Source organism: Pristis pectinata, chromosome 9 (genome assembly GCF_009764475.1).
Source record: "Pristis pectinata isolate sPriPec2 chromosome 9, sPriPec2.1.pri, whole genome shotgun sequence".
Classification (NCBI taxonomy): Eukaryota; Metazoa; Chordata; class Chondrichthyes; order Rhinopristiformes; family Pristidae; genus Pristis; species Pristis pectinata.
The window spans coordinates 95621206-95635571 of record NC_067413.1 but is presented as its reverse complement, the minus strand read 5'-3'; the positions used below and the strand labels follow the sequence as shown (position 1 = coordinate 95635571).

Sequence of the window (14366 nt, the reverse complement as noted above, 5' to 3'; positions counted from 1 at the left end):
GATCAGGCTGTACTGATGGAGAGAGGAAAACTTGAGCCAATATGACAGATACAACACAAATGGCCAGTTCTGATGCAGACAGAAATTGAGTTACCTGAAGCTGGAGAACCTCAGTCTGTAGGTGTGACCCTGAGATTCCTGTTGTTTGCCATTGAGGCCTACCGTTACCCTGAGGAAAAACAATTGCCTCTCTGGGCATGTTCCAACCTTCCAGATTTGATATTGAATTCTCCAGCTTCAGGTAACCTGCTTTCAAGGGTCGAATGAGGAACTGAAATAGTCATGGCTGCACATCATGCTTCCAACTTTGCCGAGCTAGGTGGGATTGTGAATATGGAGGAAGAGGCTTCAAAGGTTATAAACAAGTTGAGTCAGTAGGCAAGAATATGGCAGATGGAGTACACTGGAAAAATGTGTGATTATTCACTTTGGTGCACATAACAGAAAAATAGAGCATTGTTAATTGGTGAGAGATTGGACAGTGGTTTTGCTCAAAGGGATTGAGGTGTGCTTGTACACAGATCATTGGAGGCCAAAATATAGGTACAGCAAGCAACTAAGAGGACGAATGATATGTTAACCTTTATTACAAGGGGAATAGAATACAAGAATGAGGAAGTCTTGCTCCAATTAAATGGCACTTGGTGAGACCACACCTGGTGTTATGTATGGGGAGTGCATTGAAGATTCCAGGGATGATGGGTTTTGCAAAGTGAGAGACTGAATGAACGTAGCATATTTTCTGTGGGGTTTAGGAGAATAAGAGATCCCATTGAAACATGCAAAGATTCTTGAAAGGCCTGATCGGCTCAGTGCAGGGAAGCGGTTTCCCCTAGTTAAGGACTCTAGATCAGGATGCGTAGTTTTGGAGTAAGCGATAGGTCATTTCAGACTGGAGTCAGGAGAAATTTCTTCACTCAAAGTGGTGAACCTCAGGAATTCTCTACCCAGAGAACCTTGGAAGCTTATTTGTTGTGACCATTCAAAACAGATCAATGGAATTCTGGATATTAAGTGAATGATTTGGGGAGAGTGTTGGAAAACGACGCTGAGGTAAAAGAATAGTCATGATCTTAATGACTGGTGGAGCAGGCTTGAAGGACTGCATGGCCAACTGCTTTTCCTTGTGTTCTTGTACAAGTCGTACTCTATCCTGACTTGGAAATATATCGCTAGTTCTTTGTTGCTGAGTCTAAATCCTGGAACTTACTAGCTGGCAAGACTGTGGGGAGTACCTTCACTGGATGGATTGCAGTGGTTTCAGGAAAAGGGTCACCACCATTTTCTCAAGGGCAATACACGAATTAAACATGGGACCATGAGGAGGCCATTTGGCTTTGTGTTCTACTACTTTGTGAGATCAATAATAATGATCTGTAATTCGGCTAACTCTGTACTAACTCAATGTAACTGCACTGGGTAATGAATTGACCTGTACGATCGATTTGCAAGACAAGCTTTTCACTGTACCTTGGTACAAGTGACAATAATAAACCAATGAACAACTTTGTGGCTTTTAGACCATAAGACACAGGAGCAGAATTAGGCCATTCGGCCCATCAAATCTGCTCCACCATTTGATAATGGCTGATTTATTTTCCCCCCTCAACCCCATTTTCCTGTAGCCATTGACGCCCTGACTAATCAAGAACCTATCAACCTCCACTTTAAATATACCCAATGACTTGGCCTCCACAGCCATCTGTAGCAGTGAATTCCACAGATTCGCCTCCCTCTGGTTAAAGAAATTCTTCCTTATCTCAGTTCTAAGGTGACATCCTTTTTATTCTGAGGCTGTGCCCTCTGGTCCTAGACTCTCCCACTACTGGAAACATCCTCTCCATGTCCACTCTATCCAGGCCTTTCAATATTTGGTAGGTTTTAGTGAGATCCCCCCCCCCCCCCCCCCCCCCCCATCCTTCTAAACTCCAGCGAGTACAGGCCCAGAGCCATCAAATGCTCCTCATACATTAACCCTTTCATCTCTGGGATCATTCTTATAAACCTCTTCAATGCCAGCACATCCTTCCTTAGATATGGGGCTCAAAACTGCTCACAATACTCCGAATTTAATTTCCTTTTAATGCCTTTATGCCACAAACATTTGTCTAAAATTAATGCTGCAGCATTGCCATTAAGTTTCTGCCCCCTTGTTCCTGATTCCAACAGCTCAAGAAATAATTTTATTTTCTCTTGCCAATCATATCCTGTAATAATTTTAAAGACTACAGTTTTCTTTCCCCCTCATTGAAACCGTTCTGATCAGGCCCCATTTGTGATAACATTTTTAAGCAAAGACATGATTACACTGGAGGGGGTGCAGAGGCAAATCACCAGGATGTTGCCTGGGATAGAGTGTTTCAATTAAGAGGAGAGACTGAATGGTCTCAGCAGCTATGTATCCCAAGGTCCAGTAGTACCCATATCTACGGACATGAGTACTACCGGAACTCTCAGTGCTAGTTTGGGTCCAACAAAAATTGATCTCTTACCCTGCTGTAATAAGGACTGTCCTCAAGGGAGTAAATTACAAGAAGCTTGTTTGATATTTCAACAAATACCTACTCTGAATCTGTTCAGTGGCGATACCAGTAGTGATTGGTATCGCTGGTAGCTCGTTGGTAGGTTAATTGGCCGTGGTATATTGCCCCTAGTGTGCAGGTGAGTTGAGTCTCGGGAGAAGTTGGGAAGGGAGCATACAATAGGATTAGTGTAGGAATGGAGTGAACGGGCACTGGTTGGTTGGTGCAGACTTGGTGGACTTAAGAACCTGTGTTCATGCTGTATGACTATGAAGTCTAGATGAAGTGGTGGAAATGTAGCTATTTTGAGGCACAATGAATAGGATACATTTCAACAAGAGTAAAAATGTATAAGAGATGATCCCACTGTCCATGGTTAACTAAAAAAAGTTAAAGATAGCATTGAATTGAAAGAGAAAACATAGTTACATGGAAATGGTGCCCAGGATATAAAACAGCAAAGGTCGACTGAAAGATTAGTAAGGAAGGAAAAATCAGAATGAGAGAAAGCGAGCCAGTAATGTAAAAACATCCAGTGAGAGTTTCTTAAAAAAGAATAAATATCAAGTGCATCCATCCTATAGGAATGAATTAATGGAAAACAAGGAGATGGTAGATGAATTAAACAGGTAGAAGAGGATACAAGTAACATGCTATGATGTTAATAAGGAATTGGAAAGGAGGGAGGAACTCAGAAAAATTACAGTCAGCAAGGAAGTAGTACTGCCCAAGTTGTTGGAACTGAATTGGCAAGTCTTCAGGTCCTGGTGGACTTCATCCTGGGATCTTAAAAGAAATGGTAGAGGTGGGGGTGGGGGGTGTGGTGTTCTTAATACATTGGTTTTAATTTCCCAAAATTCCTTGATTCAGGGAAGGTTGCATTGCGTTAGAAATAGCAGCAGTTGCTCTATTGAGAAAGGGTGGAAGATAGAAAATCACAGGCAAAAAGCCTAACATCTGCCATTAATAAGAGAAAAGAAAAACAAACATTGCAATCAGATAAAGCCAACATGGTGTCGTGGAAGGGAAATCAAGTTTGACCAATATATTAGAGTTCTTTGAAGAAATATCACATGTTGTAAATAAAGAGGAATTGGTAGATATACTAAGATTTCTGGGAAACACTTGAAAAGGTTACGGTGGAATAAAAAGATTAAAACAGAAAGCAGGGTATAGGTATAAATGGGTCTTTTTCTGGTTGAGAAGATGCAACTAGTGGTGTGCCCCACAGATCAGTGCTGGGGCCTTAACTTAAAGTTCATATGACTAGGATGAAGGTATTGTACATATTTGCAAAGCTCTGAAATGCAGGGGGATCTGAGTGTCCTCGTGTACGATTCACAAGGGGCATGAACGCAGGTGCAGCAAGTAATTTGGAGAGCTAACAGTGTTATCTTTCATTGCAAGGAAAACTGAATTCAAAGTCAGGGAGGTCACGTTTAAGTTATAAAGGTCATTGGTGAGACCACATCTGGAGTACTTTGTAGAGTATTGGTCTCCTTTAAGGAAGTATGTTAATCCATTGGAAGCAATTCAGAAAGGATTTACTAGACTACGGGAATGTACAATCTGTTTTGTTAGCTAAGATTGGACGGCCTGAGGCTTGTTTCCGTGGGAGTTTGGAAGAGTGAGAGGAGACTTTGTTGGAACATGTATGACGCTGATGGGTTGTGATGAGGTGGAGAGGATGTTTTCACTTGTAGGGATACCTGGAACCAGATGTCGTGTTTAAGACAGAGACAAAGCAAAAAAAAATCTATAAGAATTATGTTCTTCAAAGGACAATGGAAACGGTCTTTGGATATTGATTGCATTAAGTGGGAGAGGAGACTCGGGGCCAAGCATACCACTCTTGCTCGTAATTCACCTGTTTGAATCAGTAACTTGTATGTTCTCTGGCAGAATATTTACATACTTGTCAACATGGGATAAATATTCAATAAAGCAAGACATATATTCAGTGAGGTGATAATATTCAATATGCTGCTAGGGACAAAGGAATTCAGTTATTTTTATAGGTAGGAGATGGGCATGTCACTCTAAGTGCTTTATTACAAGTAGAACGGGCAAAAGGGTCAGTAACCAGCGATCATAGATTTAAAATAGTCTTTAAAAGATCAAGTAGGAAAGAGAGCAAAGAATGTTCATGCACAAGAGTGATGAGATCTACACTAAATTACTTAAACATGAGATGGAAGCAAATATCGTAGAGGTTTGCTAAAGAAGATTAATTGCAGAAGGCTAATTTGTAGAGTTAAGAGGACAAAGTTGACTATAATACTATATGAAGTAAGACACATTTGGATGAATGTCTTCCTTCATTGTAAAATTCAATGGTTCTACTCTAACCAAAAATTTACCTCACCCTTACATTAAACCTAATTAGATGCTCCACGATACTACATTTAAGTTTGGTGTCATCTGCTCTGTTTGAACCATTGCTCTTTTTGAGAGCGCTATAATATATATAACATAAATCTGGCTGTGATGGGATTGGGATTAAATACTTAGTAGCTGCATTGATAAAAATGCAAGTCATTCTATCTACTCTATGCTCAGTTCATGGGATTTTTATTCTGGGAATTTGAAATGTGTTTCCGCTTGTGATAACTGCGCAGATGTATTATTGTTTCTGTAACTCTTGTGTTGCAGTATTTATCTTTACATTTTTGATCTTGTAGGTTCAATCGTTTATAATTAATTGGGTTTTGGATTTTTATAGATCCCTGGTGTGAGTCGAACTTCAGCTCGTAGGTTCCACTTTGCTGTCTATGGGAAGCATAACAAAAATGCAGCAAAAGTTTCAAATGCAGTAAGTAAAAATCCACAAAGCATTTCCGGTGGGCTCTTGCTATTGGTTTTAATTTAATCTGTGATTTGTTGCATTAATTGTGCAGGTATCCTTAATACTATGACATTGCGTTTACACTTCACTAAAATTTCATGTTTTAGTGTTAGTGCTTTTGCATGAAAATGTGCACCTTTTCCAAATTTCAAATTTTGGATACATAAGGCTGCTTTTTAGTAAGAGCCTCTTTTTAATTTGAATTCTTAAAAATGTGTTCTTTCTTGGGTCCATGCTTAGAAAGGCAAAAGAGCAATCTCATCAAATAGCTGCATTGCAAATGGAGATATTTGAATTGACAAATTACTATGAGAGCTTGGCACGCACCTATGAACCAGATTGGAATGTCAGTATTCAGGCATTCTGTGGAGACTTGAGACCTCAAGTAGACAGTGAATCAAGTATTCATTGGGGGGCTTGTTCTTTGGTTCCCAAAGCCACGAACTGGACAGTGACAGAGAAAGCAGTGGGTGGAATTCAAGAGTGGGCACGGTGACTATTCAGAATAGCATTACACAAAGCCAAGTCTTAGGTTTCACAGCAATGGGCAGCAAGATCTGGGGAATCTTGGAAGCTGCATTTTTGTGAAAGTAGTTTTCAAATGAACTGGTCAACCTAGCCTTGGTATATGCTGAGAACCCAGACTGGAGATGGAGAAAGAGTGAGAATATTTACTGAGACGTCACTTATAATACTTATGTAATGGAAGTGAAAATCAGGATAATGTAATCAGGCTGCTGACTGACCATCACTTGTTTTACTCTATAGCACAAAGTCCAGATCTGCTTCATTACTCAAAGCAAGAATCCATGATAATATTTGTAGCAAAAAAATCTAATGCTCTGGAAATATTTGGTCTCCTATGGGAAACACTTTCACAAATATATAAAATGGGAAAGCTTGTTTTAATGATGTTTATTAGTGGTGACTTGCAATGTTCTTGACTTCCCTTTCTCCAGAAATCTGATGCATCAGCATTGTGCTTTATTTTTGGTATGTAAGATGCTAGCTCTTGGCATAAATGCTATGTAAAGCCAACAACATTGAGTGGGGCAGAATATTACTGAGCCATTTGAGTTTTTATAACAGTCAGTTTTCGAGCTTTCGTCATCATTTTTCTTTAACTTTGGAATTTAAATGTGTGACTTCTGGTTTGCAAACCCATTGCTATTATTATCACATTATTGCACCCTGAAATGGATGCAAATACTCCCAGACAATATGTTTTAAAAAAAACTAAGATATCATCAAATACTTTGTTTTTGCAGTATCAACGATATTTATCTCTTTGATCCTTTATTCCTGAAACCTACTCATGCTTTTGGTAAACAACATGCCTGTGTTTTGTTTCTTTTATACAGATCTCCACTCAATATCCCGTGGTTGATCATGAATTTGATGCAGTAGTTGTTGGAGCAGGTGGTGCTGGTTTGCGAGCAGCTTTTGGTTTGTCTGAAGCTGGCTTCAACACTGCCTGTGTTACAAAACTGTTTCCTACCAGATCACACACTGTTGCTGCACAGGTGGGATGCTCCAATGTCCTTTCTATGCTTTGCAAGTAGTAACGTTTTTCGATTTTTATACTAACAGTACTCTCCCCAAAGCAATTATGCCTGAATAATGTGATAACTAGGAGCATTTCAACTGAAAAGTAATAGAGATGTGGCTGGGACCTGGTGCTGGGATGGATATGGTAAGGCCCAATTTTTTCAGGTTACGTGACTGGCATTTGGTGCTGAGGATTGTTGGTGGGACTCATTTCAGTCTATCGTAACTGTATGATCCTTTTGTTTTTGTTTAAGCTCTTCTTATTTCTTGATTAACAAGCCAATACCTTCACCTATTTAATTCAGGGTATTCCCCACAACCCTTTTTATATTTTGTTTTCAGTCTCACATGAATTCTTTAATTCCCACAATCTTCTGGTTGCAGTTGCAGAGAAATGTATTTATCTGCCTGCTATATTGTCCCTTATCACCACCGAATTTTCTATCATTCTTTACCATGCAGCTACAATCTCCCTCCCCATACCACTACCACTTGCATTGTGTCTTATACCGTGGTGCTACGGTCATACTTTCTAACTTCAATACAGTCTACTGCTTTTTTCATTTATTCTTATTCTCAGTTATTTTTTATTCTGCTTTTCTGTTAGAGCAGAGAATAATTGGTTGCAAGATATTACTGTTGAAAGTCAATAATTATATTTGGTATTTTTGGTCTTGAGGTTCTTTGTTTTAATTTTATTCCTAGCTTGTCAAAGTCAAACAAATCCAAAACACATTGCTGGATGAAAATTCCCTCTCTTTTAAAGCTTTTGCTAGTTTTATAACCTCAAGTTCTTAAAGTAAATCTAAATGCAATCAACAATGTTTAGATCAATACAGAAAAGCAATGAGGTTAAATGACATATAAGATGCTCCTAAATCATTTGCTGTGCTTGGATGGATAATTCGGACCTATTGCTTTGTGAAAAGATGTCAATATTTTGTGTAACTGGAGTACTATCAGATGCTTTCATGTGCTAATAATGTAGATACAAATTTAATGCTACTGAGAGGTCAGTCTCAGCTTGGTGCAATTGACAGCAAACAACAAAATGCTGCTCCAAAATTTCCATGTATTTTTGCCCTAATAATCATAATTGAGTTAGAAGTGCTCCTCTGAGATCCAAATGAAGAGGCATTAGTGGGACAATGTAGAGGAGGTTTATCATATTCTTCATCTGGGAGAAATTGATTCTTATACTTCATATTTAATATCGGGAAGAATTTGATTTCCTCAGCAACTGATATGTACCCAAAAAATGAAAAAGGCTTAAATGTCTTGCTAAGAATTGGAGGAAACATTATGATCCTTCTTGCAGGGTGGAATAAATGCAGCTCTGGGTAACATGGAGAGTGATGACTGGAGGTGGCACTTTTATGATACAGTAAAAGGATCTGATTGGTTAGGAGACCAGGATGCAATCCACTACATGACTGAGCAGGCACCAGCTGCTGTCATTGAGGTAAGCCGGAAAGAAGAGAGGATATGCCTATATTCTTGAAATTGGAAATGCATTTAAGTGCCAGTGGATTTAATGATTTAGCAGCTTAACATGCTGTAACTGGCACCTCTGAATTCTCGATGCACATATTCTCCCTTGTATAATATGGAACTTGTCGTATCTCAGCATTAATTGGTTGTCAAATTTGAGTTGTAAAGATATAATAGAGCTGTGCATTGTAGAATTTTATATGGTGATAGAATGATATTGAACGTGTACCTCAGTACGGTTGTAATTTACTTAAACAACAACATTCAATTCTCTGCATTTCCAACCTCCCCCCATTGTAAATCCCTGTGCCCATCTATGTGATTGAACAACATTGGAAGCCGAGAACATTCTGGGGACTGCTGAGGTGACGAGATTGATTTGATCTAAAGTGACTTGCAGTTCTAATGAGATAAAATATATTAAATAATAGCAGGGCTAGACCTCAAAGATTTCCAAGGATTCACAACTGTGTAAGAGAATAAATTCTTCCTAATTTTGTTCTTAGATCCATGAGCCACATACCCTTAGATTCTGTCCCCTGGTGCCAGATTCACCCACAGTGAGAAAACAACTAGTTACATCTAGTTTATCAAGCCTGCTCTCAATAAGATCAGCTTTTATTCTTCTAAGCTCCGTTATGGCCCCAATTTGCTTAATCTTTCCTCATAAGATAACCCCTCGCCACCGTTATCAATCTAGTGAGCCTTCTCAAGGATATTTATATCCTTGAGTAAGGAAACCAAAATTAGTCTTCGCCATATCGTCTCACCTGGGTGCGGTGAAGTTGTACGAAAACTCTTCTACTCTTGCAATAAAGGCCACCTTTGCCTTCCTGATTATTTGCTTACACACAAGATAACTTTGTTTCTTGTATGGGGATACTAAGACATCTTTGAACACCAGCACTCAAAAGTTTCACTCCATTTAAATAATATTCTGCTTTTCTGTCCTTCCTACCAAAGTAGATAACCTCATTTCCCCACATTATACTTCATCTGTCAAATATTTGTCCACATCATAACGTATCTATATCTTTTTCCTCCTCGCAATTTGCTTTCTCACCTAACTCGTTTAGGATACAATACAGCAGGTCCCTTTGTCTTAAGTCATTAACATAAACAAGTCTGTAATTAGTTAAAACCGTGTAGCACCCAACTAGTTACGGATTGTCAACTAGATATTGACACCTTTATCCCTACTTTGCTTTCTGTCAGTTAACCAATCCTTTGTTAGTGTTATGTTGCCATTAATACCATGGCCTTTTTATAACAACGATGTCTCTGACATCTTGTTAAATGGCCTTTTGGAAATCAAACATATTACATCCATTGGTTCCTTATTGTTCACCCAATTAATTATATTCTCAAAATACTCAACCGAATTTGTCAAACACTATTTCCTTTTGATAAAACTATTTTGATAGTGCCTAATCATTAATGGATTTCAGCATTTTCCCAACAACTTGTGTCTGGGCTAACTGGTCTATAGTTCCCTGCTTTCTCCTTCTCTTTCTTTTTGAATAGTGATGATACTTTTGCAGTTTTCCAGTGTGCTGGACTATTTTCTGAAGCTAAGGAATTCCGAAAGATGACAAAAAATGCATCCACCATCTCTGCAGCCACTTCTGTCAAACTCTAAACCATCAGGTCTTGGGGACTTTTTCGTCATTAGTTTGATATAGATTGTAATTTGTGTTTTCCTTTACCTTCACACCAGCTTGAAAACTATGGGATGCCTTTTAGTAGGACAGAGTCAGGCAAGATTTACCAGCGCGCATTTGGTGGGCAGAGCCTGCAGTTTGGAAAAGGGGGACAGGCTCATCGCTGCTGTTGTGTTGCAGACCGGACGGGACACTCTTTGCTGCATACGTTGTATGGCAGGGTAAGATGGCATTAAAACAAAATGCTGGAGCATTCAAGAAGCCACTCAATATTTATGGAGGGATATCTTAAGTTTAAAATATTGTATTTACATCCTCCTTCATTAACAGACTGGGATTAAGTTTTATCTGTTACATAAATGAATATCTTATTGCCTCCTTCACAGCAACGTATTTGCATAATGCTATTATAGTTAAAAAGTCTCAAGGCAGTTTAACAGGAATTGTATTAAGCAAATTGGCATGAAGGCGCATGATATTGGGAATGATGACCAAAATCATGTTAAAGGGGTTGATTCAAAGAGAGTAGAGAGGCATAATTTTGTAGGAAAGAAGTTCCAGAGCCTTTGTAGATGAAGGCATACTTGCCAATGATGGATTGATTGAAACAAGAAATGCACAAAATACCAGCATTGGAGAAGTGTGGAGATTCGGTGGGGGTGGGGGGAGTGGAGGTGGTGTGGTTTAGATAGAGCTGAGAGAGATAAAAGTTTGGAGTGGGTGAACCCATGGAAATATTGAAAAACAAATGTGAGAATATCAGGTCAGGGAGCACGGTGGCAATTTGTGGGACTTAACTGCAAGTGGGGACATAGCAGCAGATCTTTGTCTTTAAATCCAATGAATGCTTACCAGTACTCATGACAACATACTTACAGTATGTGAAATTAAGTGTGACAGTTTGATTTTATAAGAAACTATTTGTTTTAAAATAAACAATAAAAGAGAAATGGGCCAAATTAATTGTTGCAGCAACGTGAAATCATTTTGCTATGCTGGAGACCTTTGTTTATGTTATCCTCACAAATGTTCCCATCTTACTGGGACAAATACCTATTGCCTGACAGTCAGTCCTCGCTATTTACCTTGCTACGTGAGCATTATTTCAGAATGTTTTTGCCGCTGGATGATTGGAGTTGTTGTCATGTGCCTCCACAGTCATTGCGCTATGACACCAGTTACTTTGTTGAATACTTTGCCTTGGATCTTCTGATGGAGAATGGAGAGTGTCGAGGTGTTATTGCACTGTGTATGGAAGATGGATCTATTCACCGATTTCGAGCCAATAACACCGTGCTCGCTACTGGGTAAGAACTCACTTTTATTTGTCTGTATGTGTTAAATTCTTTATGCAATTTATTTGGTAAATGTCTTTAATTGTGAGAATCCCATGTTGGTATATTTAGAAGAAAAATTAACTAAATGAAATGAATGTTAAATATCCCATGTTATTAATTAAAGACAGTCTTCCAGTATTGTGACCAACTTTTCTTGATCCACACCACCAAAATAGATTATGGCTTATTTGTTTTTCTTGTGACACTTGTCACGAACCAGCAACAAAAGAAACACACTGAGCATGTTTCAGTGTTAAAAACTATTTTATTAATCACTACTTATGATAATACGTAAAATAAAAGTAAAAATGTTAGTATGTTAGAATTCAAAAATGTTAAACCTCGAACGTTAACCCCAAAACTAAACTCTTCGTGTGTGTGTGTGTGTGTGTGTGGCAAAGTCCAAAACTCCCAGTTCCGGAATGGTTCTTAAAGTTCAGTTCCGCAAGCCATAAGGTGAAACATGAGCAAGGGTTTCTTCAACAACCACCGTTGTCAGAAGATAAGACGTAGATGTAGAAAAACAGAGAGAGAGTACATACGAAATCCAAATGTTCCACCATGGAACCCAAACGACACTTCAGTGTTTACTCGGTAGTGACTTCCTCACCCCGAAAAGCATCCGAATCGTGGTCGTCCACACAAATACCTGTTTCCTTCTACAGGTCAGCAACAAAGTGAACTCCACCGGATTACTTCCAACTTCCATACATGGATTTCAGTGGCAGACACAGTTATTGTTTCTCATCCATCGATAGAGAAAACTAGCAGGCTGGTGTCTCTCTCCCTTCTTCTCTCTCTCTCTCTCTCTCTCTCTCCTTCTGACTTCTTCAACAACGTCATTACGTCCTTTATCTTCTATTAACGTAAGCACGCCCCACACACACATACACACACACTCTCTATCTTAAAGGGACTTTCACTGAGTCCATAACACACTTTATTGTGCCCATCAGACCATTACGCTTCATTATTGTGGTATCACTTGCTATTAATACTTGACTATAAGGCACTTTGGTATAATGTGTAGAGATGATGAGATGCTGTATTTGCTTTTCAAGGATTTTTCACAGCAGGGTTTAAAACTGCCGAGCTTGTTAGGACTGACTGGCACCAAAATTTGGAGGACTTTTTAGGACTCCCAAAATGGTATTATAATTTCTTTGCATTTTGTTGCATGAAAATGAGCAGCATCAATAAGAGTGGAATTTTGTTTAGCCTTAACTAAGTAGAGATGATTCAGTAAGTTCGATATCCTAAAAAATAATCAGGAAACGTTACTGATGCTGGGAAAATGTAATACAATATAGCAACACAATTTACAATGATCCAATACCATAATCGCATATTAGCAATCCTTTTGCTAAAATGATCCTGGAACTTGCAGTTGTTTTTTTTTGAAGGAGAATTCCAGACAATATTGAATCCAGAAATACATTTCTATTTTAATCAAATAGTGTGGGAGAAATCCACTTTTATTTTAATCTCTGCTTAGTGTGTCATTCTGCCCTCACCCATCCATCATCCTAGAGCAACAAACATTGTTGCTTTGGACCATGCACACTGATAAGCACTTGGTGTTTGAAACTAATTTCTGTCGTATTAAAGTAGTAAGTGCATAGAGGATGATGAACTTTGAACACACGAATATCTGTCTGAAAATGGACAGTTAGTCCAACCAGAAAATGCTATGGCTCTGTAATGCCTTGTGAACCAAGGTAAGGAACTTGCTCTGTTATGGAACATAGAACATCATTAAAAAAACAGCACGGGAACAGACCCTTCAGCCCATCATGCCTGCACCGACCATCGTGACAATCTAACTAATCCCATCTGACCCAGTCCTGATGAAGGGTCTCGACCCGAAACGTCGACTGTTCATTTCCCTCCGTAGATGCTGCCTGACCTGCTGAGTTCCTCCAGCATTTTGTGTGTGTTGCTCTAGATTTCCAGCATCTGCAGTCTCACTTGTGTCTTCCATCTGGCTGCCTGGTCTGTATCCCTCTATTCCCTGCCTGTTTATGAGTCTTTCTAAATGCTTCTTAAACATTCTTATCATATCTACTCTACCACCTCCGCTGGCAGTGTGTACTAGGCACCTACCACTCCATGTAAGGTCTAGTACGGCTCCATCCCTAGTGGGGGGGGAGGAAAAGTTCCGCCCCACCTAAACCCCTGGCACTATGAGAGTCCCAGTCAATATTGGGGAAATTAAAATCACCCACTACAATAATCCTGTTGTTTTTAGCTCTTTCTGTGATCTGCCTGCATATCTGTTCCTCTAGCTCCCATTGGCTTTTGGGAGGCCTAGAGTATAATGCCATCATAGTGATCGCATCTTTCTTATTTCTGAGTTCTATCCATACGGGCCTGCTGGATGAACCCTCCGAGATGTCCTCTCTTGGTGCAACAATAACATTCTGCCTACTGAGTAATGCAACCTCCCGCATCTTCTTTACATCCCTCTCTGACATCTCTACCCTGGAATGTTGAGCTGCCAGTCCTGCACTTCTCTCAACCAAGTTTCTGTAATGGCTACAACATTGTAGTTTGATGTTCTAACTCAGCCTCAACTCGTCTACCATGCCCGTTATACTCCTTGCCTCAAAGTAAATATACCTTAGACCATCATTCCTGCCATTATCTTGGCCCTACCATTGTTTGCTATTACTTAACCTCTTCCTTCTCCTCAATCACTGCACCTACTACTCCAGTTCCTACCCCCTGCCACACTAGTTTAAGCCCTCCTGAGTGACACTAGCAAACCTCCCTGCAAGGATGGTGGTGCCCCTCCAATTTACATACAACCTTTCCTCCTTGTACAGGTCCCACCAGCTGCAACCTTTCCTCCTTGTACAGGTCCCACAGGGTGTGCCCTTTCCTCCTTGAACAGGTCCCACCTGCACTGGAAGAGATTCCAATGATTCAGTGATCTTAGTGCCTTTTAATGTGGGAAGGGTAT

The 14366-nt window shown here is 39.6% G+C and overlaps 1 protein-coding gene across 1 annotated transcript in view; it reads left to right on the top strand.

Annotated features, from left to right (window-relative positions):
* The window catches only part of sdha (succinate dehydrogenase complex, subunit A, flavoprotein (Fp)), a 40519-nt gene that overhangs the window by 1107 nt on the left and 25046 nt on the right, over positions 1-14366 (top strand). The window contains exons 2-6 of the mRNA XM_052023140.1: positions 5245-5334; positions 6729-6890; positions 8234-8377; positions 10124-10288; positions 11226-11374. Of these exons, the coding sequence (XP_051879100.1) occupies positions 5245-5334; positions 6729-6890; positions 8234-8377; positions 10124-10288; positions 11226-11374 (710 nt within the window). The remainder of the gene's footprint in view (positions 1-5244; positions 5335-6728; positions 6891-8233; positions 8378-10123; positions 10289-11225; positions 11375-14366) is intronic.